Source organism: Buteo buteo, chromosome 1 (assembly GCF_964188355.1).
Source record: "Buteo buteo chromosome 1, bButBut1.hap1.1, whole genome shotgun sequence".
NCBI lineage: Eukaryota > Metazoa > Chordata > Aves > Accipitriformes > Accipitridae > Buteo > Buteo buteo.
The window spans coordinates 68,272,885-68,298,061 of record NC_134171.1 but is presented as its reverse complement, the minus strand read 5'-3'; the positions used below and the strand labels follow the sequence as shown (position 1 = coordinate 68,298,061).

Sequence of the window (25,177 nt, the reverse complement as noted above, 5' to 3'; positions counted from 1 at the left end):
TCATGAACCAAGCAAATCACTCGGTGCATGTGTTTTCTCACTTACAGTCCTTGCTCTAATCCTGCCAAATGTGCCTGCCTTGCAGGTGTAGTTGTAAAATCTGTTTTCCGTGTAGAACCTGTGTTACTAAGTTTAGTTTATGTGACTGGTATAAGAAAGCAGGCGTAGAATTTAAAACACTTACTAAACAATCTGTAATATACTACGGTTTTAAATTAATTAGTCATTCCTATATCTGCCAATTATAGGAAATTTTGCAATCAGTTTTGCCAGATACTTTTTTTTTTTAAAGCTAAAATAGTTTGTGCTTCAATTTAAGGCTCGGCTATATGCAGTTGAAACAAGTTATTTGAAATTCATTCTTTACAGGTATTATGTTGTTTTAAGTTGAAAGCACTTCCTATTTTTTTCATCAGAAAAAGAAAACTAAGACCTCTGCATAAAGGAAAAGAAATAATAAGAAGAAATCTGTAGTAAATGGGTATTGCAACCTATTCAGATAATCAAGAAATTATTTTATTCATTAATCGAGCAAGGGAACTAGTAGAAGGTAAAGAGTTTTACACTACTATTTTAAAGAAATAAAGATCCTTTTGGATTAATACTGACTGAAAATTTTATAACAGGACAATTTCTGCTGTCCTAAATGGTGTTGTAGTACTGCTCTGACAGTAGATCACATTTCATGATAGTATAAAGAAGATAGTCTGTTACGATACGTGTCCATAAAAGACAAAGCTGGCATACCATATTGAGATTCTTCTATGGTAAATCCTGTAGCAAAGGGACCTTTTGTTCTCTATCTTCTTTATATAAAGCAATTAATTTATTTCAAGTTGGAGAGTCTGTTTTGAAATAGTCTTAATTTTGAGAGGGTTTTGTGTTGTTTGGGGTTTTTTTTTAACTTTATTAATTTAAGCTTTGCCCCTAAGGTGTAACTTTGAATTGTCTTGTGTGCATTTTTTGGTTTTTTTTATGGTTTAGGAAGTGCATTCTTTTTGATTTTGAAAGGATAATTCTGAAGTTGCTCAATGATGGTGAGTTTTGAGGTACCTTGTAGTGCTGATGGCTAGAATTTAACTCTTTTGCACGCAGCTGGACAGGCTGCATTGAAGAGGTTACTCTGAAGTGATAGGTAACTTCATGTATTGAAGCTTATGTAAAATCTTTGAGATGCTAGGGCACTCAGTGTGTTTAGAAATGTATTGTCAAGTGCAGGATGCTTTCAGGTTTATTTATATATAAATTATTATCAGAGGATGATTGAACATTACCAAAGTCTTATGCAGATCAGTAAGCTTCAAAGCAAGTGGTCAAGGACTTTCCAAAGTTGAATGCCTGATATTATACACCCAGAATAATGACTAAATTACCTTCTGTTCATTTTTTGTAGGACAAAATAATAATTAGCATTCTTAACCAACACGCACACACAAAAAACAAAGTCACTTGCTAGGTGCATCCATAAAAAATTTAGCATGTAATCATGGAAAAAATTGTCCTAAGTGTGCTGATTTTGGCTGGGATAGAATTACTTGTCTTCATAGTAGCTAGTATGGGGCTGTCTTTTGGATTTGTGCTGAAAACACTGTTGATAACATAGGAATGTTTTGGTTATTGCTGAGCAGTGCTCACACAGAGTCAAGGCCTTTTCTGCTTCTCGCCCCACCCCACCAGCAAGCAGGCTGAGGGTGCACAAGAAGTTGGGAGGGGACAGAGCAGAGACAGCTGACCCCAACTGACCAAAGGGATATTCCAGACCATATGACATCATACTCAGCATATAAAGCTTGGGGAAGAAGGAGAAAGGTGGGGGGAACGACATTCGGGATGATGGCGTTTGTCTTCCCAGGTAATCATTACGCATGATGGAGCCCTGCTTTTCTGGAGATGGCTGAACATCTGCCTGCTGATGGGAAGTAGTGAATGAATCCCTTGTTTTGCTTTGCTTGCGTGCACAGCTTTTGCTTTACCTATTAAACTGTCTTTATCTCAACCCACAAGTTTTCTTGCTTTTATCCTTCTGATTTTCTCTCCCCCATCCCACCAGGAGTGAGCAAGCGGCTGTGTGGTGCTTAGTTGCCGGCTGGGTTAAACCATGCCAGGGTTCTATGTCACACAGTAAACTAGTTGTAGAGGGGAGAAAAACAAAATATCAGCAGTTATAATGTTAGTAAATCTATTGGTATGAATTAGAACTACCAGTTTCTTTGAGATGCTTCTTATTTGGCAGCACTGTGTTTAGAGACAGACAGCTTCATGGCTTATTAGAAATTGTTCAGAAAATAAGCATAGCCCTTTGAATCTAGTATTAGAGGATGTAAAGGGGGAAGCCTTTGCTTTCTGTTGCAGCTGAGCTGCTGTAATGAAACTTGAATATCACATGCTATTTCACAATAACAGGATAGATGAGTGAAAGGTTTCTGAAAACAGCTGTTGAAAGAGAACTGTCTGCCTATTTAGAATCATAGGATAATTTAGTTAGGAAGAGACCTTCTGAGATCATCTCATCCAATGTCTTGCTCAAAGCAGGTCTGACTAAATCAGATTGCTTGGAGACTTGCTGAAACTTAGCGTGTAGTTCTGGGGCAGCATAAGCATCTAGGCCACCACAGTTCTTCCTAAACTGTGTGGTTTGTTTTTTTTTTCCCCTACCTGTAGATTAGTGCTAGTATGGCAGCTGTGTGCAAATCCCATTCAAGGAGTTTATGGGCTGAAACCAGCTCATTTTTCTTTGCTCTTTTTTCGGGGAAAGAGGAAGAGTCTTGGTTTTGTCTGTATTGGTTTCTGTTTTGTGCACCACTTGGTCTATGAATATGAGGAGGAATGATGGGGATGAGTGAAGAGAAAGAATACAGGCAAGGCAGTGGCATCCATAAAACCTCACACCAAATTGTTTCTTTGCACCTCAGTGGAGTACGGTCCCAGTGATGCTTGTGAAGGCAGAACTGGCTGCCAAACTCTCCCAAACAAAATCATTCTTGACTTAACTATAATCTGTTCTGTTTCAAATACAGCAAGTAAACGTTCAACAACGTCTAAATACAAGATAAATTAGAAAGCAGTGTAATTGGTATGGGAAAGAAACATGAAAAAGTCTTTCAGCTCACAGTAATTCTTCAGGGGTTTGAAAATAGTTTACTATCTTGCTTTTACAATAAGCTATACAACTTCTAAGCTAAATCAGCTCTCCAAACTAGAGTTCAGAAAGTAAAAGTATTGTTTAAAAGTTTTCTAGTGTGTATCTAAACATAGGTATACATTTTGTAACTTCTACAATACTGTCCAATAGATGTGCATGTACTCTTTACTCCTCTTGCTTTGTATATAGGAGGTGAGTTTGGTTTGTTCCACCAGTGACCTTGAGTGTGTAGCTTTAATCTTAAAACAGGCTAAGCTTTTTAAGATACAGGTAGCTCTTCTGCCTGGAGGAATGATGTGTTAACGTCAGTGTGGAATGCTTCCCTTTCATCCTTCTGGCAATACTCTGCCTCTTAGAAAAAGTCTTTGGATGTCATCTTGTGAGACCCCAAGGATGTGGGTTACAGAAATAACCCAGAGTTAAAGATGTCCTTTGTCATGATCTACACCTTGAATATTGCTGTCAGACATTAAGAGTTGTGGTGAACAACAAACAGCAGTTTGAAGAGAAAACTGTTCTCTTCTAAAAAAAAAAAGCCAGTTAGTCTCCAGGCTTGCATTATGTCAAGGAATGGAGAAAAGTAACAAATTCCTTAGGTCTGCATCATAGCTAGTGCCACTTTAAATAATTTGATGTAAAGGTATGTATTACTAGCCTGTGATAACACATTTTGTCCTCTGACCTCCCTTTCATGACTTCAGGAGATATCAGCAGTGCAGGCTTTGAATTAGGAAAGAAATTAAAATGGGGAAGTGTCAATGTCTTTTCATATTCCTGCAGTCTCAAAGTCTCATTTGTGGCCTCAGCAGGTGCTTGTTGGTCTAAAAGATGTTGAGGTGAATACATTTCAACAGTGTATCCTTGGTAGAAAGGCAATAACTCCTGGTAAATTAATGTGTCCTTCAGGGCAAGGATCTTGAGATGCTTGAATTTTATTCTGTTAAAACTTCCTCCTTTTAAAATAATTCATTATTAAACATAGGTATATGTGTACACATCTTGAAGAGTATACTTGAGGAATATATAGGGAAGGACCTGGATGTTTGCTGTAGGAGAATGCTCTTAATGTCATGTATTGTGAGCTCAAATAATTTAAGCACTTGCAAAATGACTGCAGTCAGAACTTACGATCCAAAAGAAATGGGAAATATCTTCAACTCCTTCATTACCCTTTAGTGTTTTGGGTTTTTTTTTGTTTTCTTTTTAATTAACCAGAGGCCTTTTGAAACCTGTTGAAACCACTCTATGAGAATATTGTTTGGGTAGAAAGCTCTGATAATTTATAGTCCTCCAATTCAAACGGGCTGTGGTTGAAATACAGGCAAATCACTCCTCTGAAAAACTTGTCATTTTTTTAAAAATTGACCAAAAAAGCTGCAAAACCCCTTAAATTATGAAAATGTCATCTTCTTTTCAGGTGAAAGTTATGTATGTGCATCCAATGAACCATATCGCAAAGTTGATTACACCAAGAATGTCAATCCAAACTGGTGTGTGAACATAAGGACTGGGTCCACTCGATCCTTGACATCTTTGACATCCACAAAGAGTGAAGTGAAGGAGAGTAAAGATTTCATTAAACCCAAATTAGTGACTGTTATTAGGAGTGGAGTAAAACCGCGGAAAGCTGTGAGAATTCTGCTGAATAAGAAGACTGCTCACTCCTTCGAACAGGTCTTGACTGACATCACAGAAGCCATTAAGTTAGATTCGGGTGTAGTCAAGAGACTTTGTACACTGGATGGAAAGCAGGTAGGAGAATAAATTGCTGTGACCATCTAATAATGATAATTTAATCTACTCTTCTTTGTTTTCATAATTTGAATTCTTGTTACTGTATATGCTTTAACCTGCTTCTGAATAAGGACAGTTTAATAAATGGCAGCCTTTAAAATTTTTATTAATAGCTACAAAAAATTAAAATTGTGTATAATGCAAAAGAAGTTGACCACTTTACATTCTAAGTACAAAAACATTTTTAAAAATCTTAAAATATGGTTTTTGTATACTAACTCTATCGCATTGCTAAAAAAAGGTACCTGTTGATTAAGTAATACAGTTTATTTGAAACATTTGAAGGCAAACTTGTTAAAATACATATGTGTTTTCAGAAGCAGAGTCATGTTTTCAGACTACTACGTAGTGCTGGCTAGTTAAAGAAAAATGTTGCTGCCTCCTTCCATTTCAGTTCCACAGATTGCTATTTAAGTAGCAAAAGGACTGAAAAGTTTTTCTGGAGGTAGTAACTGACGTGATCTAAGGTCAAGAATTTTATCTGAAATGAATAATTAGGTGGGGTGGTCCTATCTTTGCAACTTGCTTTTGCTTTTAGTTTTACCACTGCAAAAACATGCTGCCAGGATTAATGATGTGGTAGGTCTTTTATTCTCACTCAGAAATAGAAAGGAGTGGCCCACAGAATGTTTTGCTGCACCAGGTTTAAGTGTCAGGAATACATTTGCTGTTGATCAGTCAGGTTAATGACTCAGCCCTTTATGGGAACAGGACTTTGATACTTGATGCTTTTATTTGAGACTGACGTGGAACTTTGACAGCATTGTGACTTTAGTAATACAGAGCAACTCAGGTTGCAAAGTAGATCACGTTTAGTATCAGGTACCTGAACTATTGTATTGTTGACTAAATATTATGGTCCTTGCTCATTCAACAGGTGTTTTTGCACATCTGCATACCTATATATTTGCATGAACTACTTGTAAAAGTTTCAACTGTGTTCAAACAGATGTGGGAATTTTTATTGTCAAGCTTTATGTAACGGTTGTAATCCTATAGACTACTTAAAAAGCACCTTTTTGTGTTGAAAGTTGCTAGCAATGTATTGCAGAACAAGTACACTTAGTTTGTCTCGATATGAGGTCTGTCTCTGGTTATGTTGTGCATGCTGTGGATACACTTTTTATAATTAAGTACTTGAAAAGAACTTGTTCTGTTCTTTGGTATTAAATATAGCAAGGCAAATGCATCACTGAGACTCTTGATTTTTCGGTATTGGGTGGTACTATAATGTGCTCTTTAGTTCTTCTAATAGGTTTGATTTTTAATGAGATTTGTTAACATGATTTGTTAAGAAAGAATCCTTTCTAGGAACATCTGAAATGTGATTTAGTCATGTTTAAATTCATAATGAAATAGCTTTGAGGATACTTATTATACAGTAATTAGTCTCTTCTGCCTATGCAGTCTTCTGTTACTGTCTCAGATAAGATGATTTTAATCTTCTCAAGCAAGTAGATAGAAAGGAAACTGCAAAAAACTAGGATTCTTGGTTCAGATTCACCTCTTCTACTGCATTGTTAATACAGTAGAAACTCACAGGCCTGCATTGATGTGGAAGATGCAGTAGTCCATCAGGGATCAATAAAATTAATTAGCATTAAATCTCACATATATTGCTTGCACATTATTGTCACCCGTTTTGGATGATGGCTGTCTTCAGTCCACAGTGGGGATGACCAATCGTTGGTAATGCTCCAAGATAAGTATAAGATTTCTAATTGCTGCAGTACCTCCTCCTGCTCTTTTGTGGTAAAGGCAATAATCAAACTTGGACTGCAGATGTAGATGTAGGTGTTCTCAAGCAGGATTGAGAAATCCCTAGTTCTCACTGCTAACAGCCTGCCAATAGCTGCTCCTTACAACAATAGCCTCTCTGTGTAAACTGTTTCAGCAGTAGTAGTGCATAAATGTGGAGATCTCCCTTCTATTTGGAAGAAAGGCCCTTTGCTTTTCCGTAGACTTTGCAAGGAGCCTTTGCTTGCACAATCCTAGTGTAATCATGATTTAAGTGGGCATGGGGTATGGTGCCTCAGATAGAAGACCTGTGGCTTTAAGCTCTTTGATAATAAAAGCTGCCTCCTGCTTATCTAGGAAGATAGAGACTTCTGGGGTTTTTGTTTGTTTGTTTCTTTTTCCCCAAAGTGAAGGGCTGACCCCAGTGTTGAGGCAGTAGGGATTTTTTTTCTTCTTTGTTTGTTCATTGCTGGTATATGTAGAGGTTGGTGCCCCAGGGCTTTGTGGGGTTTGGCAAATAAAGAGTTGCTTTGCTGCCAATTACCAATTGGTGGAAATTTCTGAGCCCATTTTCTCTAATGTAGTAATTGCTTATTCTTCTAAATCTGCTAGGGAGGCAGATCTTTTATGTTCATTGTAGTGTTGGCACAGCTTGAAAGGCAACCATTAAAAAAAAAAAGGCATTTTGTAAATGGCTGTGTTCCTATAAATGTAGCTCTTGTGTTTCTCAAGGTTTGGATTTTTTTTTCTTTTCCCTGTTCCTTCATAATTTTATCTCTGAGGAAATACAAGGGTTTTTGTGTTTTTTTGTGAGTGAATAGGTTTAGGTTGTATTTTCTGTTTAATATGGAATTGATGCTGAAATTCAGGTGTTTAAAACATGCATGTATAAAATTTGTATCCTTTTATTAAGGAATGTGTTGTTCTGTTAATTTATGGGGTGATTTTGTTTTCCAATAGAACTATTTAACACATGCAGTAAGAAATGATCATCAAACCAGTGATCTATGAAGAAATCTTCTTAATTTTGAGCAGTACAACAGAAAGGATGTCTTCAAAATAGTTTTTTACTCTTCTGAATTCATTAATCTTGACTGTAGCAACATCTTGATGATAATGGTAACACAGAGAATAACATCCATGTCAGATTTTTCCTTGATTATTGTGTATGAAGACAGACAATTATCTAGCTTTTAACAGTAAGATTTTCTAACATTTACTAGGTTTCCTTTTATCTTCAGTTTCAATACGGGTGCTGTAACAGCATATTAGTGCTTTGTACCCTCAAGTACAGAATTTCTTAACTACATTGATGCAAGGCTGACTTTTTCACTTTTAAGTTGTTGAGCAACCAACTTTTTTTTACCTCCCCAAGACTTTTGTGGTGGTTTCTATGTGAGAGAAAATATTCCTGTAAAAGTAACTAGGCTTTAACTTTGCAGTGCAGGCTTCTGCTATTCCAGTCTTTGTGCTTCTTACATTGAGGTTTGCCTAATATAGTTGCTTGACCAAAGTGTTTTCCTTACTTGGCTGCATTTTTCCTGGAATCTGTCACTATCCTACTGTGAAGCAAGGACAGTCAGACAAACTTCTCCAGTTGGGAAGTTAACCCTTCGTTGTCTTGGAAGAGAATGGAGGGTTTCTGTCTTGCTGAACAAGCTTCAAGCGTCAGTCATTGCAAAGTGTAGGGTAGCAAGTTAACTGTAAATTAACTGCACTAATTGTTTAAAAGAATATAATGTATAGAGGGATTGTGGGGGGAATTTCATGTGAGAAACTCACAAAAAGCCATACAGAACTCTGAAGCATGTATTATTCAACCCAAAAGAAAATTAAATATTCAGTCCAGGAAGATAGTAACTTTTTAAGCTTGCATTGTGTTGCAGTTTAATGGATTAATATCCATAACAGGATTGAAAAGGTGGATGAAGCACCTTTTCTATACTTCATTCCCAAAATAGTGACAATGTACCACAAAAAAGCCTTATTTTAAAGGTCATTTTTGATGGGCCACAGGTATGTTGGTGGCTATCTCTGAAACTAAAAGCTCCCTAATTTTCTGTTAATGAAGTTTTTCATAAGGTGCTCATTAAAAGTGAATGGATAGCTGAAGAAAACAGATATTACAGACTCATCATGCTCTCCTCTCAGTAATTTTTTATTTTCCAGTGACAGATTTGAAAATTCTTAGTAGACATGATAGCTTTTGTATACTGAATTTTGTATTTGGTTTGTAGTGGAAATACTAAGGAGACCAACTGGAGCTGTTAATATACTCACCATAGAAGGCAGAAACCAAAACAAGGGATGAGCAGGAGACCTCTCGTTTATTAGTACAACTGATATTCCCCATATTCTTTTTTCAGTTCTTTTGGCACGTAGGCTTCTGTCATTCAGATCTGAAAATCTTCATTAATATAGTACTTACGTCAGTGAGAGCTGACTACTGAGACAGTTTTGGTACATATGGACTTTGTCCTTCTCAGTTTTCCAGTTTTGTATGCAAAGTCATACTTGGATGAGGGGTTTTTTTAATAATTTTATTGCGGTTAACTGAGTAGTTTTAGCAAATATTAACCTTTAGTTCAATTCTCTTCTACCTAATGACAGTGGAAAGGCTACTTGGTTTTCAGCTGTGTCTTATTCATCAGCAGTACACTTTTTTTTTTTAAGGAACCAGGCCCTAAGAGTTAGGAATACTTTTTTTTTTTTTTAAGTGTCATTTAATTATACTGTTACATCACTGTTTGATATCTCATTGCAGGCCAAGAAACAACTGTAATAGAAACTTGTTTCCATGTTAGCAGGCGTTATGTGTAGTTGAAAGCTACTGAAGCCAAAAGAAGTCTTTATCTTATGTCTCAGGCTCTAACCTAGTATAGGCACATTCATAAATGTATTGGAAATGGCACAGATTTGAATTTCTGCTACAGGCAATTTTGCAAGAACATAGAAAGCTCCAACTTTTTTGCAGTTCTAGTTCTGCTGAAATTTAAAACAGCACTTTAAGCTGAAATGTTGCATTAACCTGCAAGCATGAGGGGAAAAAATCCTTAAGCCCTTTCATTCTTCACCAAGTCTTAAAAAGGTTTATGTATTGTTATAGAGGAATGTCAGTGGCAGCTGCAAAGGGAGTAATTCTCTGCAATGCAGATCCCACAGAAGTTTGGCATTGCGAGCTAGGAGTCTTTCCTCACCTAGCTTCAAGACTTTGAACAGTAACAATAGTCCCAGCATTCGTCTTGAAGGCTGAGGGTTAGAAGACGTAGGGTCAACTTTTAGAAAGCAATTTAAAATTTGCCAAACAAACTTGGTGATTTGACACTATGGATATGATTGACAATATAACTACTAAAAGAGCAGATATAGATAGAAAGGATTTTCAAAATTAGTGGTTGATGTCCACAAGAAAAAAACATGTTAATCTGCTTAATATGTGGCAAATTACACAAATGAGAGTTATGTCTACTCGGGGAAGAGGAGAGGGGGGAGATGCCTGCAGTCTTTATATTGGTTTATAAGACTTAAATATCAGCAGAGTGTGTGCAACATCATATGAGAGAATGGGAACAGGACCATTACCTCTGAGACCTCTTGATGCAGCAGTGTAAGTTTTATCTCAATGCTAGCAAATGTCTTCTAATATTTGATATGAAACATGTTTTAGGGGAAGTTGGGCTTGTACTAGAGGCTAGAATTGTTTCAGAGAACAACTGTGGAGAGATGTCTGTTTAGTCAGTGTGGGATACAAATGTTGCAAGTCCAAGGAAAATAAAAGAATTAGAGTAGTCCTAATCTTGAGGAAGTCTGTACAACAGGAAATTCAGCCATCAGCACTGCTACATGATATTTTTGTTCAGACTTTCAATTGGTATGCTCAGAACTGGAAGCTGTGGTTATTTATTGCTGAAAGAACGGAGGAAATAGTGTACTCAAGCAGAGGAGATAATTTTGGCCTCTGTCCATGGACATAGAAATATTCCCATCTGTAGTTATTTATGGAAGGAAGTGTTATGTGAAACTAACCTGAAATTAACTGTGCCCTGTCATAGATGCAGGGATCTGAAAAATACCCTATATATGAAAATACAGACATCTTTTTCCAGCTACAAATCTTGTCATGGAACACTTTCTAAAGCATTTTCATTACATGCAGTGGTGAAAAGGACACAGACAGGTAATGTGTGGTTTAGGATTTACCCTAGAAAGTATTTACAATTTTTATCACAGTTGTTAGAGGATCATATTACTGGTCCCATTACCATTTTGAGGAAAAAAGAAAATGCAAAAAGTAACAAAATCATGATGCTTAAGGTGCTACAGGAAAAGTATTAAGAAAGAAACAGAACCTTGAACATCTAGTGAGTCATATCAAGAAGAGTGTCTTAAACTGGAAATGAACAATAATGCTGAGGAAGCTCTTCAGCTGTGTTGCAGGTACAAAAAATAAAGGTCATGCCATGTGAAATAGCCACAATCTAGCACTGGAAAACTTGGCTCTCTGGAACAAAGGTCTTTAGAATTTGTTGGGGGCGGGGGGGAACTTCTGTGTATTATTTATTCTGTTTCTTTCTTAATACTTTTCCTGTAGCACCTTAAGCGTCATAATTTTTGTTACTTTTAAACAAATAAGCACAGGTAAAATAGAGAACCTGTATCTCTTTCCTCCCCACAGGGTTACATAATTCTAGCTTTGGGGATGTGGTGTAACTTTACTGAGAATGTAATGGCTGTGGTCCAGTGAGTGTGAATTTAGTCTTTTTCAGTGAGATAACATTTACATACGTAATTAGTAATACCCACTGCCATCGAACTAACAGGTTGGTGAAGTGGGATGTTAAAATAATAGAGTATTTCTAAAAGTGAACACAAAATCAGAGCCTGATGCGAAGTCAGCACTTTTAAATTAGAGCATGGCACCTGAAAAAAATTGCTGATATTTTAGCTAAAAGCAAGCATGTGTTTCCTGTTGAAAGTGACATCCAACTTGCTGGAGTCTTTGTGGATCTATAGAGAGGATAAATCCTACTGGGTTTTCAGTTTTTGTCTGTGCACACTAAGAGCTGACAGCACTTAATAAAAATGACATGCTGCACAGTGTGGGAAACAATCACTGCAAAAATAGTGGTGTCACCAGTGGTAACATTGTATCTTTGTTGATGTATGATTACAATAATTTTAGTGCTGGGTTACAGAAATGGTGTGTGTAGCTCTTGGAATAAAAGAGCGGTATGTAGTCATTGTCTGCCATCTGCCACACTAAAGATTGAATCACATGACTTGGAAACTAAACCTTGGGAATTTGTTGTGTCCCGCTGAGTCTGGCCATTAACAGATAATTAGTCTGGTAAAAAATCTTTTGAATTCGTTCTGCAGCTGTCATATGCCAGATTAGGATTTGTGTCACAGGTTCCTCATTACTTTGAGATCTCGGAAATTTTTTTCCTTTAATTAAATTACCCTATGTTACTTCAGTAAACAGTTCTTGCATTATCACATTTAAACATGCAAACTTTTCTTTAGGAAGCATGTTACACCTTACAGTGTAAAGCTATTTACCAACCACGTATGAAAGGGTTTCAAGGTTGAATTTTCTCCATTCCTGTTCCTAACAGTCTCTAAGCAGACCTTCTAGTTTTAAGATTTGTCTTTCACGTTGTCAGGTTGATGGATCTGTTCCAGTAGCTTTTGGTTAGTTGTAATCAGATTGTGAGTGTCTCTTAAGTCTACTGAAGCAAAAATACGGAAATCTTAAAATATGAACTTTTCTTCTAGATTTGTATCAGTTATTAAGAAAAATGGCATTCTCTTCCATAATAAATTAATGCCAGGAAACATGAAACAGTTTGTCAGAGAGACGAAAGGGAATATTCATCTTTAATGTTTAAAATATTGCTAGCTGATTAATTTGCAATGAACCTTTAAACACAGTAGTCTGAGGACTCTGAAGGGAAAGTAATTTTGAAGTAATAGCAACACAAGCCAACTTTTAAAAGCAAAGAGCTTCCCAGCACTTAAATGGAACAGTGACCCTGTTTGTGGCTTGAAGTTTGTAAGCTTTGCACAGGAAGGAAGGATACTCAGTGTTTTCACTGTAGGCAGTGAAAGTCGGTGCTATTGTAGCACTTCTCTTGTTTACATAGTCAACAATCATTTTCTTCTGTTGTGCAAATATGCAATCTATGCCATATTGTTAAATATTTATTTTGTTCATATTTATTTGGTGTTTTATTTATTGATATATGGCACAGGGTATCTCTGCAATCATGGAAGGCTTTTTGAAGAAACTAAAATATTTCAGAAGAAAGCAAAATAAATAGAACACAACTCGTAAACTAAATAGCAAGTTAGATCTTTTTGGGCGAGTAGGTTCAGCATTTCTGGCTTTGCCCTTCTTACCTCTAACCTCCAACTCAACAAGTGTTTAGTTAGGGAATTCCAGTCTGGATAAAATTATTGGAAAAGAGGCCAATTAGTTAAGAAAAATGAAGATGGTTGAGTACCAGACAGCCAGAATCCTCTTTGTAAGTGCTTTCTGAAGGTGTCATTTTCTTGCATGTGGAAAACTTTCAGTTTTTCTTTTAAAGAAATCAAGGGTCTGGTTGATTCAAATCTTAATAAAATTGAAGAAGAGATATTCAAGCACAGATAAATGTGGAGTTGAATCCTAGTTAAAGAGTATTTGCCTTATTCTACCTATATTTTGCAAGGGACCCAATAATACAGACACTTAGAATATGCCTATGTGGTTGTATAGACAGACATCTGACACCAGCTAGCTTTGATCCTTGTAACTTACGGACCTGGAGGTGGTCTTATGTCTGATCAGACTGCAGACTGACTGATGTTGTATCTAGTTGCTATCAGGTGGGTAGATGTATTCTTACCCAGTCAAGTGTATAATGCTTTTTAAGGTAGGAAATATTGTTTCTATTGCAAAGAGAATCGGACTATAATGTGTGTGCTTGGTAATAGTTTGTTTTTACCAGACCTCAGTGGGGGTAGTAGAGAAGCAATTGATTTTCCCATTCTTTTTTTTCTTATAGGCCCCCCTTCTGACGTGTCAAACAGTAACAAAAAGCTTGTAAAATTAGTATTTTTTCCTCTGACATATTTGCTTTATTACCAAGTTTCAGATTTTTGTTTCTCCTTTTCCTGCAGAAATGAAGAGTGACTTTGATGAAGGGCTTTTGATGGAGCAGTTGGGGGTTCTATTCATATTGAAAATGAGACATCATGGCTGTATGACTAACTTTTCTGGGTTAGCTGTACTAGTATATTTCTAATATTCTATTTCTGTATATTTCTAATCTATATATTATGTTTCTAGCATACACTGTGCTATAAACAAAAAGTATTCTGAATATTTGGTTACTAGGCTTTCCTAGAACCCAGGGCAGTTTTCAGATGCATTTAGATATAAGTTCTTCTTTCCTGCAATCATTTTAAAACTGGGAATAGTAATCAAGCCAAGGTACATTTAAAACTGTTAGCTAGAATCCTTCATATAATTGCTTTAGGAGTAGCAGAAGTAAACAGCCTGTTGAGATGTAGGACTGGAAGGGACAGCATGGCTGAGAATATCCAATTGCCAATTGGCATTGGCAATCTCGTATGGTTTATGTCCAGAATAGTTCACAAGAATGTCCACTGTGTCCTTCTCCTATACACTGCTTGTCACAAATCCATCCCCAGGACCTGTATCAAACTGAAGATTGCTAATCCATGAAACCTCAGGACTTTGATGTTTGTGTATTACAGAGAAAGAAAGGGAGAGATGAAAAATGTTCTTTATAACCTCAGCCTCTACACTGCCAAGTAATTTTAGATGGGCTATTTGAAAACAATTCTAGAAATTGGACAGTGTTTTGGCTTTCTTAGCAAAGAGAACACACTGGTGTACTTGACATCTGACTCAAAAAAACATCTCTGCAAACAAAATCCATATACCACATTTGGCTTTATATGAGCATGAGAGGAAACATGGCACAGTGAAAGTCCCTGGTAGACTTAAGTATTCTGGCTAGTTCTCATTGTGGCTGATTTTTTTGCCTGAAAGAGAAAAGTATTCTCTGCACTTCGCTGGAGCTGAGGGGTTAAGCAGGGAAATCTGTCTTCTGCAGGTACCCATGCAAGCTCTGGTACATCAGATTAGTGTGTAAAAATTATGCATTAGTTCATATTTGTAATATTTATGTTAATATATACTTGTAATTTTTATAATATGTAATACTTTATATATTTTTACTTAAAGCATACAGTAAAATTGATATTGTAAGCTTGTGAAGTCTAAGAGGAAGATGATGAACAAATTATTAAATCTGAATCACAAAGCTCTGTATTTTGTCCTTTGTTTTCATACACAAACAATAACATTTCCTGGAGTTTTAGTATCAGAGTGGCTGTTGGTATAGACAATGGATTTGTTATTACCTGCAGTTCCTGAAGTCTGATGCCTGCTTAAGAACACACTTCTAGTTCAATCACTAATCTTTCTTTACTGAAAGGGATTTGCTCTTGCTTTTGGATGGACATAGGTAATTGGATGTGTGAGAACGTCATCATTGTCTTCTGTCACACATTATCAAGAAGCCCATGAGAGAAGGTGCAGTCCAAGATGCAAAGGTGTTTTTTGAGAAGTTTTTAGGATCTGAGAGGGCTTAAAATACTCTTTGAACTACTAATTATTACACAGATGTGCTTGGTTTTGACACGTGAATACATTTTGATTTCTTTCAGTGGACTTCATCTTTTGCGCATTATTTTTTTCCTGTCTTCTTCTTCTCAAATATTAGACTTTAAAAAATGTATTTATGATACTTATATCTAAACAACTTCTTTTTCTTCCCATATATATGTCACTAAATGTATGAAATTTAGAACAGTATTATAGTAAGTGGGGGAATGAAGGTGTTTGATATTACTTCTTATGAATTGCAGACACTTGGCTGGAATTTCCAAAGTAACTATCATGGCTTGCTCATGAATTTTGGCAATAATCAGCGTGAGGCGAAAGTTTCTATTCCTTGGACTTCTATTTTGGAACTTTATTTACTGTGACAGTAACTCCATCTTCCATATATATGTATCTTAATATATGGGAGATATAAAATAAATGCTAATATTAGGAGGGTTCACTGGTAGTAATATTGTGTAACAGGGGTTTTTTTGCCAAAATCTGCATGAAGAGAAGTGCAGATTAGGTGGATGAGCATTTTTATCTCTCTCTTTTTTAAAGTTTTTCATCTTCTTTTAAGGTCTATGTAACAAAGCATGATTGACACTACACATATATTAATGGAAAGAAGAGACTTAACAAATATTTTGTTTGTTCCAATACAGATCAAAAGACATGAACAGAAAATTATCAGAAGCACCAAGACATTATGTACGTCTAAAAATGATTAGGAGTTTAGCATCTTTCTTAGTCTTACCTGAGGCTTTCAAGAAGACTCTGTTCCAGTCCTTAGTAAGAAATAACATTTATGTGGAGTTTTTGGAGGTAAACACTAGTATAAGTTATCAAGTATGGGGGGAGGGTCTGTCTGAAAATTCAGCCTGATTGCTGTTTAAGAAAAAAGAACCTCTAGTTTTAAAGTTATTAAAATATGATTAGCCGAATAGAGTCTATAAGGCCAGTTCACAATACTTAAACCCTTCAGGCTCTGATAACCTGATTTAATGAATGTAGTTTCCTAGTGAGAACAAGTAGAACAGTGAGGTACTTTATAAACTCAATGTTCAGTTGTATCTCCATTTTTTGGGGGGGTGGGGTGGGGAGGAAGTTCTGAAATTGTGTTGGACATCCATGTTAGAGTGTGGGGTTTTCATTCATTACTCCCATACTCATTACAGAAATAAAGGATGGACTTACAGCTATTTGGACTTTTACTGAGCTACCTCTGATTAGAGAAGGAACAGCCAGAGCACAGGGCCATCCTGCTACATTTCTTTGCTTTAGTTCTCCTTAATCCTCCTTAGTCTAATGCACTCCTTGGCTAAGTATTGCTAAGTCAAGATGTGCAAAACTACTCCACTGCTTGCACATCAGTGGCAAAAAAACTCTACAGGAATTTTTATCAACTTGGAACCGAGCAGGCTTCCAGAATGAAGAGGGACTCCAAACCTAGTAATAACTTGGCCTCCGAGATTTCTACTCCATGCTTACACTGTGGGGAAGATCCTTGTGTCACATCCTAGACCTTCTTTCTTCATCTGTTGGGAGGTAGATGCAAGCCTGGTGCCTAAATGCTTATCTGAAATGGAAAACCTCAGTTTATCCATCTTGCTTAAATAAGGATTCTTAACTAAGTAATAAAGCAGCTTTCATTGCATTAGCCCTGTCACCAGGGTCTTCACTTGACAGTTGGGAGTGGAGGGCATCATTTGTTTATCAAAAGTCTCTGTTAAGAGAGGAAACATGGATAGGCCATGGTACTATCCTCTGGAGAACGTTGCTGTCATGTACAAGCCATTTTCTACTTATTCTTCTAGTTACAAAAGATAAATCATAATAATAAAAAAAAAAGAAACAGGTAAGCTAAGGAAAATGAGATGTGTACCTGCTCTGGCTGTTCTCAAGTGTTTGGACACAAATGCTCAACACACATTGGGGTATATTTTCTGGATAATGGAAAAACTGTGAGAATAGGAGTTTGCATGTTTCTGCTAAATATGACTCCCCAGTGTTTAACTGCTCTCAAGTTTGCAGCATATATGTGAAGTGACTTCCAAATCTTTTCATGTGGTTTGTGTTTCATTTTTTTCCCTTCATCTGTAGCTGAGTTTATTGGGGAAATTCTCTTGAGATCACATGTGCATTAGAGGCAAAATATGCCTGTCTTCTGGCTTGTTTGCCTGATAGTTAGGAGTTAATCTATCTGTTAAATGGAATCTTTTCCCAAATTTTTTCCCAAATTGTAATTTCTGTGTTTTCTCCTTCTCTTCAAAGCCAGTGGGAATTGATACAGATCCTCGCAACAGGACCTATTGCTGAAATTCTCACTGCTCTGAACAAAAAATCTTTGTTGCTGTAAATATTGGGGAAGGACAGAGGGGAGAGTTAGGGCCAGTATTTTCACATGCAGACCCAACTATGAATCCTTTTTAGTACACTAGTAAGAATTACAACACTTCCTCTTTTGTATGATGGAAAAAAAGGGTTATGTGAAGTTCAAAATTGACTTGGGACTGAACTAAAAAAGCTATGTGTGACATGAGAAATAAATATTAATACCTCTTGTGTAAATTGACTTTGTTAGGGATGATTCTGAAGTTAGAGGCTCTTTGTGACCTTAGTTTTTTCTCAGTGTTTTATATATCCATATATAATTAATCTCAAAATGTTTTAGATGATTCATCTTCCCTCATAGTGTGAGTCATTTTCAGTCTGACTAGCATACTTGAAAAATTTTATTTTTAGCTAGGGGCTAGATATTTTGTGTATGACACCTGGATGTTTGTGAGAGGACCTTATCTGTAAACTGTCCTCAGTTGGCAGGGAACAAGTTATAACTTCTTATTCTATAAAAGTTCTCTTTTAATTGTCATTTGCTGTAATAGAAAGTGCAGGTGTTTGTGAAATGGATTATTAACAAGGAAACTCTCTAATATTGTATTACCAGGTTTCAGTGAGAAAAGTGACTTTTATCAGTAGCATTCTTTACTATATATATATATACTTGAGTTTGTGCATTTTGTAAAATATTTGTATCCTCAAAACAACAGCAAATCTAATTTTTTTTTAATAGAAAGTATAGTTTAAACAGATTGTTCACTTTTAATATTCGGCTAGACTAGATTCTTTGATGGTTAAATCTGGCTGTCAGTTCTTCGAATGTCCTATATTAGGTTATACTTCAAATCTCCAAACTCATGAACACATTTCCAGCTATTTTAAAAATTAAATTCTGAGGTCAAAATCCGAGTTCTGAGAAATTAATTTTCCAAAATACCTGCATGTTTTCACTGGTGCATAGATATGACTGAAGTATGTAGCACTTGACAAGCTATTCATTTGTAAAACTGTAATTATAAAATTGCTGGTTGCAAATTACTTGCTCTGCATCACTTCTTTAGCAGAAACTTGATGTCTGCCTTCCTCTAATTGACTGTGACCCTTTTCTATCACCTCTCTGATGGGATTTGATTTACATTTGTTTTGCTTGTTTTGCTTCTACTGTTGTGTTGTATTAAGATAGCTTTGGAAATCCGTCAAGTGATTTCAGTCTAAATATGGCACACTTTTTTTTGCCCCCCCCCCCCCCCCCCCCCCTCAAATCAGTCATGTTAGCATGTGCTAGGGAAGGTATGTAAATGAATGCATCTTTGGGCAAGGTGTTAGTTGTACAAACTTGTACATACAAGTTGAGGGATAAACTTACCTGCTTACACGCTTACTCTCTTTGCCATCTTTCTAACTGAAAAGGATTGAGAGTGTCCACTACTTTTAATTTTTTTTTTTTTTTTTTTTTTGTATATTTGGTGTAAACTATTTACTTTAGGAATGTTCTCTGGTTGGTTGCTGGTGATGATATACAGTTTCTACTGAAAGACAGTTGTAACATTTCAGTAATTCTCAAACTGCATCAATGTTACTATAAATGCTGACCTCTGTTATAATAGAGTGTTGTGACTGTATTTAGAGTGATAGTATGGGCTTTTATATAAATAATAGCAAAATTACTTGACTGTGAATTTTCACCTGCTTTTTCTCCTCCCTCTCTTGTAATCTTTCCTCTAGTGTGGAATGGATTTTAGTAAAAAATGGACGTTGTAACTTAGTGATATCAATAAGGCTGGTTTTTTTGTTTCGTTTTGTTTTTGTTGTTGTTGTTCTTATAACAAAGTATTGAGTAATTATAAAGTCTTTTAATGGCAAATCTATCAGAAAACCACTATGAATTTTTGGCTGTAAAAGTTATTTAAAACACTGTATTGAAGAAGTAGGAATCTTGCAACTTGATGAAAATTATTTCTTGGTTTTTAATTGATGAAATATGCTTCAAAACACTCAGGTAAATATGATCTCACTATGTGTGAAGAAAATTCTGTCAAATGAAGACTATTTTTTTAGGAATTTTATCAAATGAAGATTATTCTTTTAATTGAACTCAATTCAGTGGGTTAAAATTTTACTTTCCTTTGGGTGAATTTGTCACAAGCTTAATGGTAGTAAAAAATGAATAATTGTGTTTCCCAGGAATTGTGAAGTGGAGATTGGAGGGGCCATCATGAAGTAAATGAAATGCACTTTTGTGATGTTTCTTTAAAAAAAAAGTTACCTGACAGTTTTAGAAAAAGCTGATGCAGCATCTGCCACATCATACTGGCAGACAATAAATCCACGTAGAGGATTTCTGTATTCATTTGCCTTGGATATAAGGAATTTACAATGACACACTGAAGTAGATGGAAGTAAAAGCCTTTACTTTAAAAGACTTCATGTTAAAAGCAAAAATATCTGTGAAATTTGCAAATTTTGAGAGAAAAAGTCTATATTTACTGTGAAATCTCTGAGTTGGCAAATGGCTGGAATAACTTCTAAAGCACATGGCCAAGAGGGTGGCACAGTTAGAGACTGAGAGTAGATACGTTTGCATATAGCCTATGAGGCATTAACATTAATATGATTTACTTTTCTAACTTCTATACTTGCTAAAAACCCATAAAATACCTCATCTCTTTATAAAAACATTTTAAACTTTTGCTGTTCTCATCTCTTAATGTAAGCTTGGAGGGAGATGAAACATGTACGTGTTTTAAATAGTGTTATTTTCATAACTTATATTCTTAAATTTTACTGCTTTTCTATTCTTGCTGAGTCTCACTGCTTTTTACTTCCCTGCATATGCTTCTCACAGTAGTAACTTGCTGATGCACAGGGCAATACTTGAACATTTCTGGGGTCTGTTTATAAACTTAAATTTGGGTTGACAGCACTTAATTAAACATGAAGCATATTAAGAGAAACTGTGTGTAGGGGGAGATTGCACTTCTGCAGATTTAAGTGTGGGGTTTTTTTTTAAACCTACAGGTTGTAAAGTTATCCTAAGTATTACAAACAAATCAACCTAATCAGAGAAAATAATCTTCCCAGAAGGACTAAGAACTTTCACTGAACTTGGTTGTTGTACTGCAGGAACTTCATATTGTATCTTTTAGAGCGTTCTCCAGATAGACTTTCAAGAACATCTGTACCAATGGTTATTGAGTTGAGAAAAATCAGCACAAGTCCAAAGAATCTGACCATTGCTCACTTGCAGGCTCTGAGCTGTCATGTTTGTTTGATCTGGGTCTTAAATGTCATAAAGGACTCATAAAAATAAATTTTCGACTTTAATACAGCTCTGCAGAAAGCTGCGTTCAATCCTAGCACATAAACAGATTTCAGGATGACTGAGTTCCTCCGTGTTTATTAATAGTTCTCACTCCTTTAAAGGCACCATTAGGTAACTGCCATGTATTGCATGTAAATATTTGTATAACAATTTCAAAGGATTTTTTTTAGACTAGTAAGCAAAGAATTTTATAACAAAAAATATTGCTACAGTCCCCTTTCCACAGAAGAAAAGCCTGTCAGGGAAACATCTATAGAATACTTAGCAGATGCAGTGTGAACCATGGATTCCTGGAGTTGCAGTTAACTTTTCCATATGGTATTCTAAGCAGCAGTTTCAACATGGTGTTCATAGAAAACAGATGGTTTCTAAAAGCTAATTAGGAATAGTAAAGTAATAGCTGATAATTTTAAATTCCCTTCTTGGGGATCTGCATCTCCACTAGAAATATTTCTGAGGAAGCTTAGAAAAGGGGGAAAAATAAAAATTCCACTGATCCAGTATATGCTTTCTAGAAAACCTTTTAGCATTACACCCTTATTGGGGGAATAAATGAGCCATGTTGCCTATTATCCCTCAGACTTTCCACTTGCAACTGAATTAAAAAAGACTATTTTTAATGTTGAATAGACAGTTTGTATCACCGCAAATCATATCTCTAGGCATTTTCTTTACGGCAGCTTCTAAGAGAGCTTCTTGTCTGGGGAAGGCTTTGCAAGTTAGGTATCTGCCAGCCCATTTTAAAGCACTGTACAGAGTGCACTGTACTGCCAGTCCATTTTAATGTACCAGTAGAGAAAATGTCAGGGTAAGTAAAATCAGGTAACTATGACTGGATATGCTGAATGCAGATAAGAATTAAGACTCTTGAAGTGAATCTGCCAAAAGTAGCTGGGCTTGGGTTCTAATTTTGAACACTAAATCAGTTGATCACTAACAGGGCCCCACGGAGATCTGCTTGGCACACATAGTGAAACTCTACACAGAGCTAGTAAAAACAACATATGTTCCCAGAAGCTGCTTAGGAAGCTCTTTAAGCACTGGGGAATATCTGCAAAAGCCTTAGACTGTGAGAGTAGAAATAAGGACACCAATAACCTCATAATGAAGGAGTAGTCACCAGAACTATACTCCTGCTTTAGCTATAGTGGCTAAATGGATTAAGGCTAATACTGCTGTAAACAAGTGTAGGAGCGGTTGAGATTCTAACCAGGACTCCAGTATAGACAGAAATTCTCTCAATGGGAGGAATTGCAAGAGCAGGAGGTGTAAAGTGAATCTGTTAGTATAACTGATATGTGAGATTCAATGATGATATCCTGATGCATTTTTGTTTAAGTGCCTGCTTTAGCCTTTTATGGTCTGTATTATCTCAAGTCTGTGGTGATACTTCAGCATTTCAAGAGAACATCAGAAATCATGCCTGAGGAAGCATTTTCTGCTCTTGGGGAGTATAAGATTCTCGTGGTCAAAGGAGGAAGAGAATGACAAAAATTCAGGTGTTTCTGTTTCTGACACAGGGTACATAAAAAATATTAGTCAAATGAGAATTATTTTTCTTTTAAATCTACTTGTTCAGGATCAGACAACTAACTGTATATTGAACTGTACATGTAATGGAAGTTAGCAGGAAGAAAAAAGACAAATTGCACTGTGCTTCTTAAATTAGGATGTTTTTCCAGACATTGTATACTTTTTGGAGATGGAAAAAATAAAATCTTGACCTGACTGCAGAAAACTGAAGGAACGGAACTGGTGCCATGTTGTTGTATGTGTAATCAGAAGCATGTGACAATGACAACCTGCTGCAGTGTTTGCTTCAAAGCCTACAGTTCTGACCAGATCCAGTATCTGTTCCTGATGTGCTGCTAAATAGCACTCCCTGGTGCTGCTGCTAGTTGAAAGGTATGTTTGTGATATTAAGAGACTGCCCATACTCCTTTTATTGTATTGTATTGGAAGCAGACTCTAGTGTACAATGTGCATTTCTCTGCAGTTACATACCCAGAGGCAGGCTGTGGAGCTGTCTGTACTACAAACCTCCCTTCTGCATGGAGCAGGGGTGAGTTCATAATACATTTCAGTTCCAGAAGGATCACTTGAGAGTGAATAGGTGCAACTGCAGCGTGGCTTTAAGTTGGCTCTGATACAAACAGCAGTGCAGTGGCAGCAGCCCAGGCCTCAGCTGCTGGTATTGGTACCCAGGATGCCAGACTGCCTTTTGTGAAGTTTTATGCTGGAGCACTGCTACTGTTAGTATTGAATATGGCTAGATTAAAGCTACCCTGGGTTTGTCTGCGTGAGGTGGACTCCATATTAGCAGAGTCAAGTTTTGAACTTGTATGCAGATACTATCATCTCCAACCTCAACATTGTTATTATCTTATTACAGAATAAATTAAAAACCTATTGTAAATACACTTTTCAGGTCTTGACGCCATGATCTTCTGTCTGCTTAGTCTTGGTGAGGACATTGCTTTGTTTTTTAGGAAAAGAAAGAGGAGGGAACTTGGAAGTTTTTTCTGGTTTGCAAATTAATCCTGATAATGGTGATGGAAAAAACCTGTAATCCAGGGATTCCCAAATTATTTGCATAGGTATTTCCATCAACTGCAACAATAAGTACATTTTGAGCCTGACTGAACATCTTGATACCATTCTCTTTAAACTGGAATATGGAGCATAGGGCAAAGGCATCGGTGCTGCAGCTTAGATTCAAGCCAGACTGAGCCTGATTAATTCCACTTGTTGGGAGCTGTGATGGGAACATCATGAGAGATGCCAGAGAGGTGTTGCAGCTACAGTAGCTTCCAGTTCTGTGCAGAATAATGTGGCAATTCACCTGTTGGGGCTGCATTTGCTGTTCTCAGCTGCCCCAGAGTAGCTTAGGATCAGGAACACACGGAGCATCCTCTATCGTTGGAGGTGTTCTCCATGTCACTAGCTGTGTATGTATTATATCTGGGAACCCTCATCTGTTCCCAGTTTTTCTGTAAACTGTAACATAGTTTACATTTTTATCTATATTTGCAGTTTAAGTAATGTTTTTAAAAAATCCTCTTTCATCAAAGTTGAAAACAGGTATGATAAATATATACAAATGCTAAAGAAAACTAATTAAATGGAAAAAACCCCACAGAATGATAAAGCAGTATTGTTTATAATACACAGTGGCACTGGCAGACACAAAACTATCTCATAACTGCTCTTGCTGATATGTGATTAATGAGAAAAAAATGATGGTATCTCCATATATAACTCTCGCTTCCAGTTCCATAGCCTGGGCTTAGTTGTAGCTTGAAGCAGGCTGGGTTTTGCTTGTTGTTTGTGTGTTTGTTTATTTAAGCAGAAATAGGTGATCAGTGATTTCCAGACTGGCTAGCTTTGTATACAATATGACTAGGAACATGAAGGGATTCTACGGCTGCACTTACTGGTTTTCTGTATGTGAAAAAATGTGATCAATGCAGTGAAAATAATAAGGTCTGATACATGAGGTCTTAAGCATCATGAAGGCAAAGTATGATAAAATGCTTGATGAATTGGCGATTTAAAAAACCCAACAAAACACCAACAACTTGAAATTAACAAATGTACCCCAATTCACATTTCTCATTGTATTTAAATGACTTTCAGTAATGTATTAATGCTTCTAAGTAGTTTTTACATAGAGGGGAAAAAGGTTATTTGAAAAAAAACAGCCCTTGGATAAAATAATGTGTTTAACTCTGACCTTATTATGAAAAAAACCACAAACTTGGGAGAGTGTCAGTTTAGCAGCAGTTATCTCAGGTAAAATTTTGGAAAAATAGATTAAGCCAACCCACTGAAAAGAATTGGTCAACCAAATTCTCAAGATTATACAAATCTAAATTTTGCATTGGGCCTTCCACTATGTAAATTAGCTTTATGTAATTCTAAAGTCAGAAGAGGTTTGTATTACAGGAATAAATATGGCTTTTATTTGAACTTCAATGAGTGGTAGGAGTTCAGAAGAAAGTACTGATTCAAGTGTTGCCAAATGTAAGTGCAAGAAAGTGAAAAATTCTTTTAAAGTGCCAACATGGTTTTCCGAGGGTAGCAGAGCCTTCAGTGACTGGCCTTCAGTGCTGAGTTTCACTGTGGTTGATGTTATGATTTGAAGGTTGTGCTTGGTCCATTTTAC

At 36.4% G+C, this 25,177-nt stretch overlaps 1 protein-coding gene across 4 annotated transcripts in view; it reads left to right on the top strand.

Moving 5' to 3' along the window:
- The window catches only part of DCLK2 (doublecortin like kinase 2), a 92,207-nt gene that overhangs the window by 10,386 nt on the left and 56,644 nt on the right, over positions 1 to 25,177 (top strand). For all 4 annotated transcript variants that reach the window (XR_012651507.1, XR_012651506.1, XM_075034950.1 and 1 more), the window contains exon 2: positions 4,560 to 4,894. Coding sequence is in view for 2 of the 4 variants with exons in the window: in XM_075034950.1 (XP_074891051.1) it covers positions 4,560 to 4,894 (335 nt within the window). In the remaining 2 variants the exon portion in view is untranslated. The remainder of the gene's footprint in view (positions 1 to 4,559; positions 4,895 to 25,177) is intronic.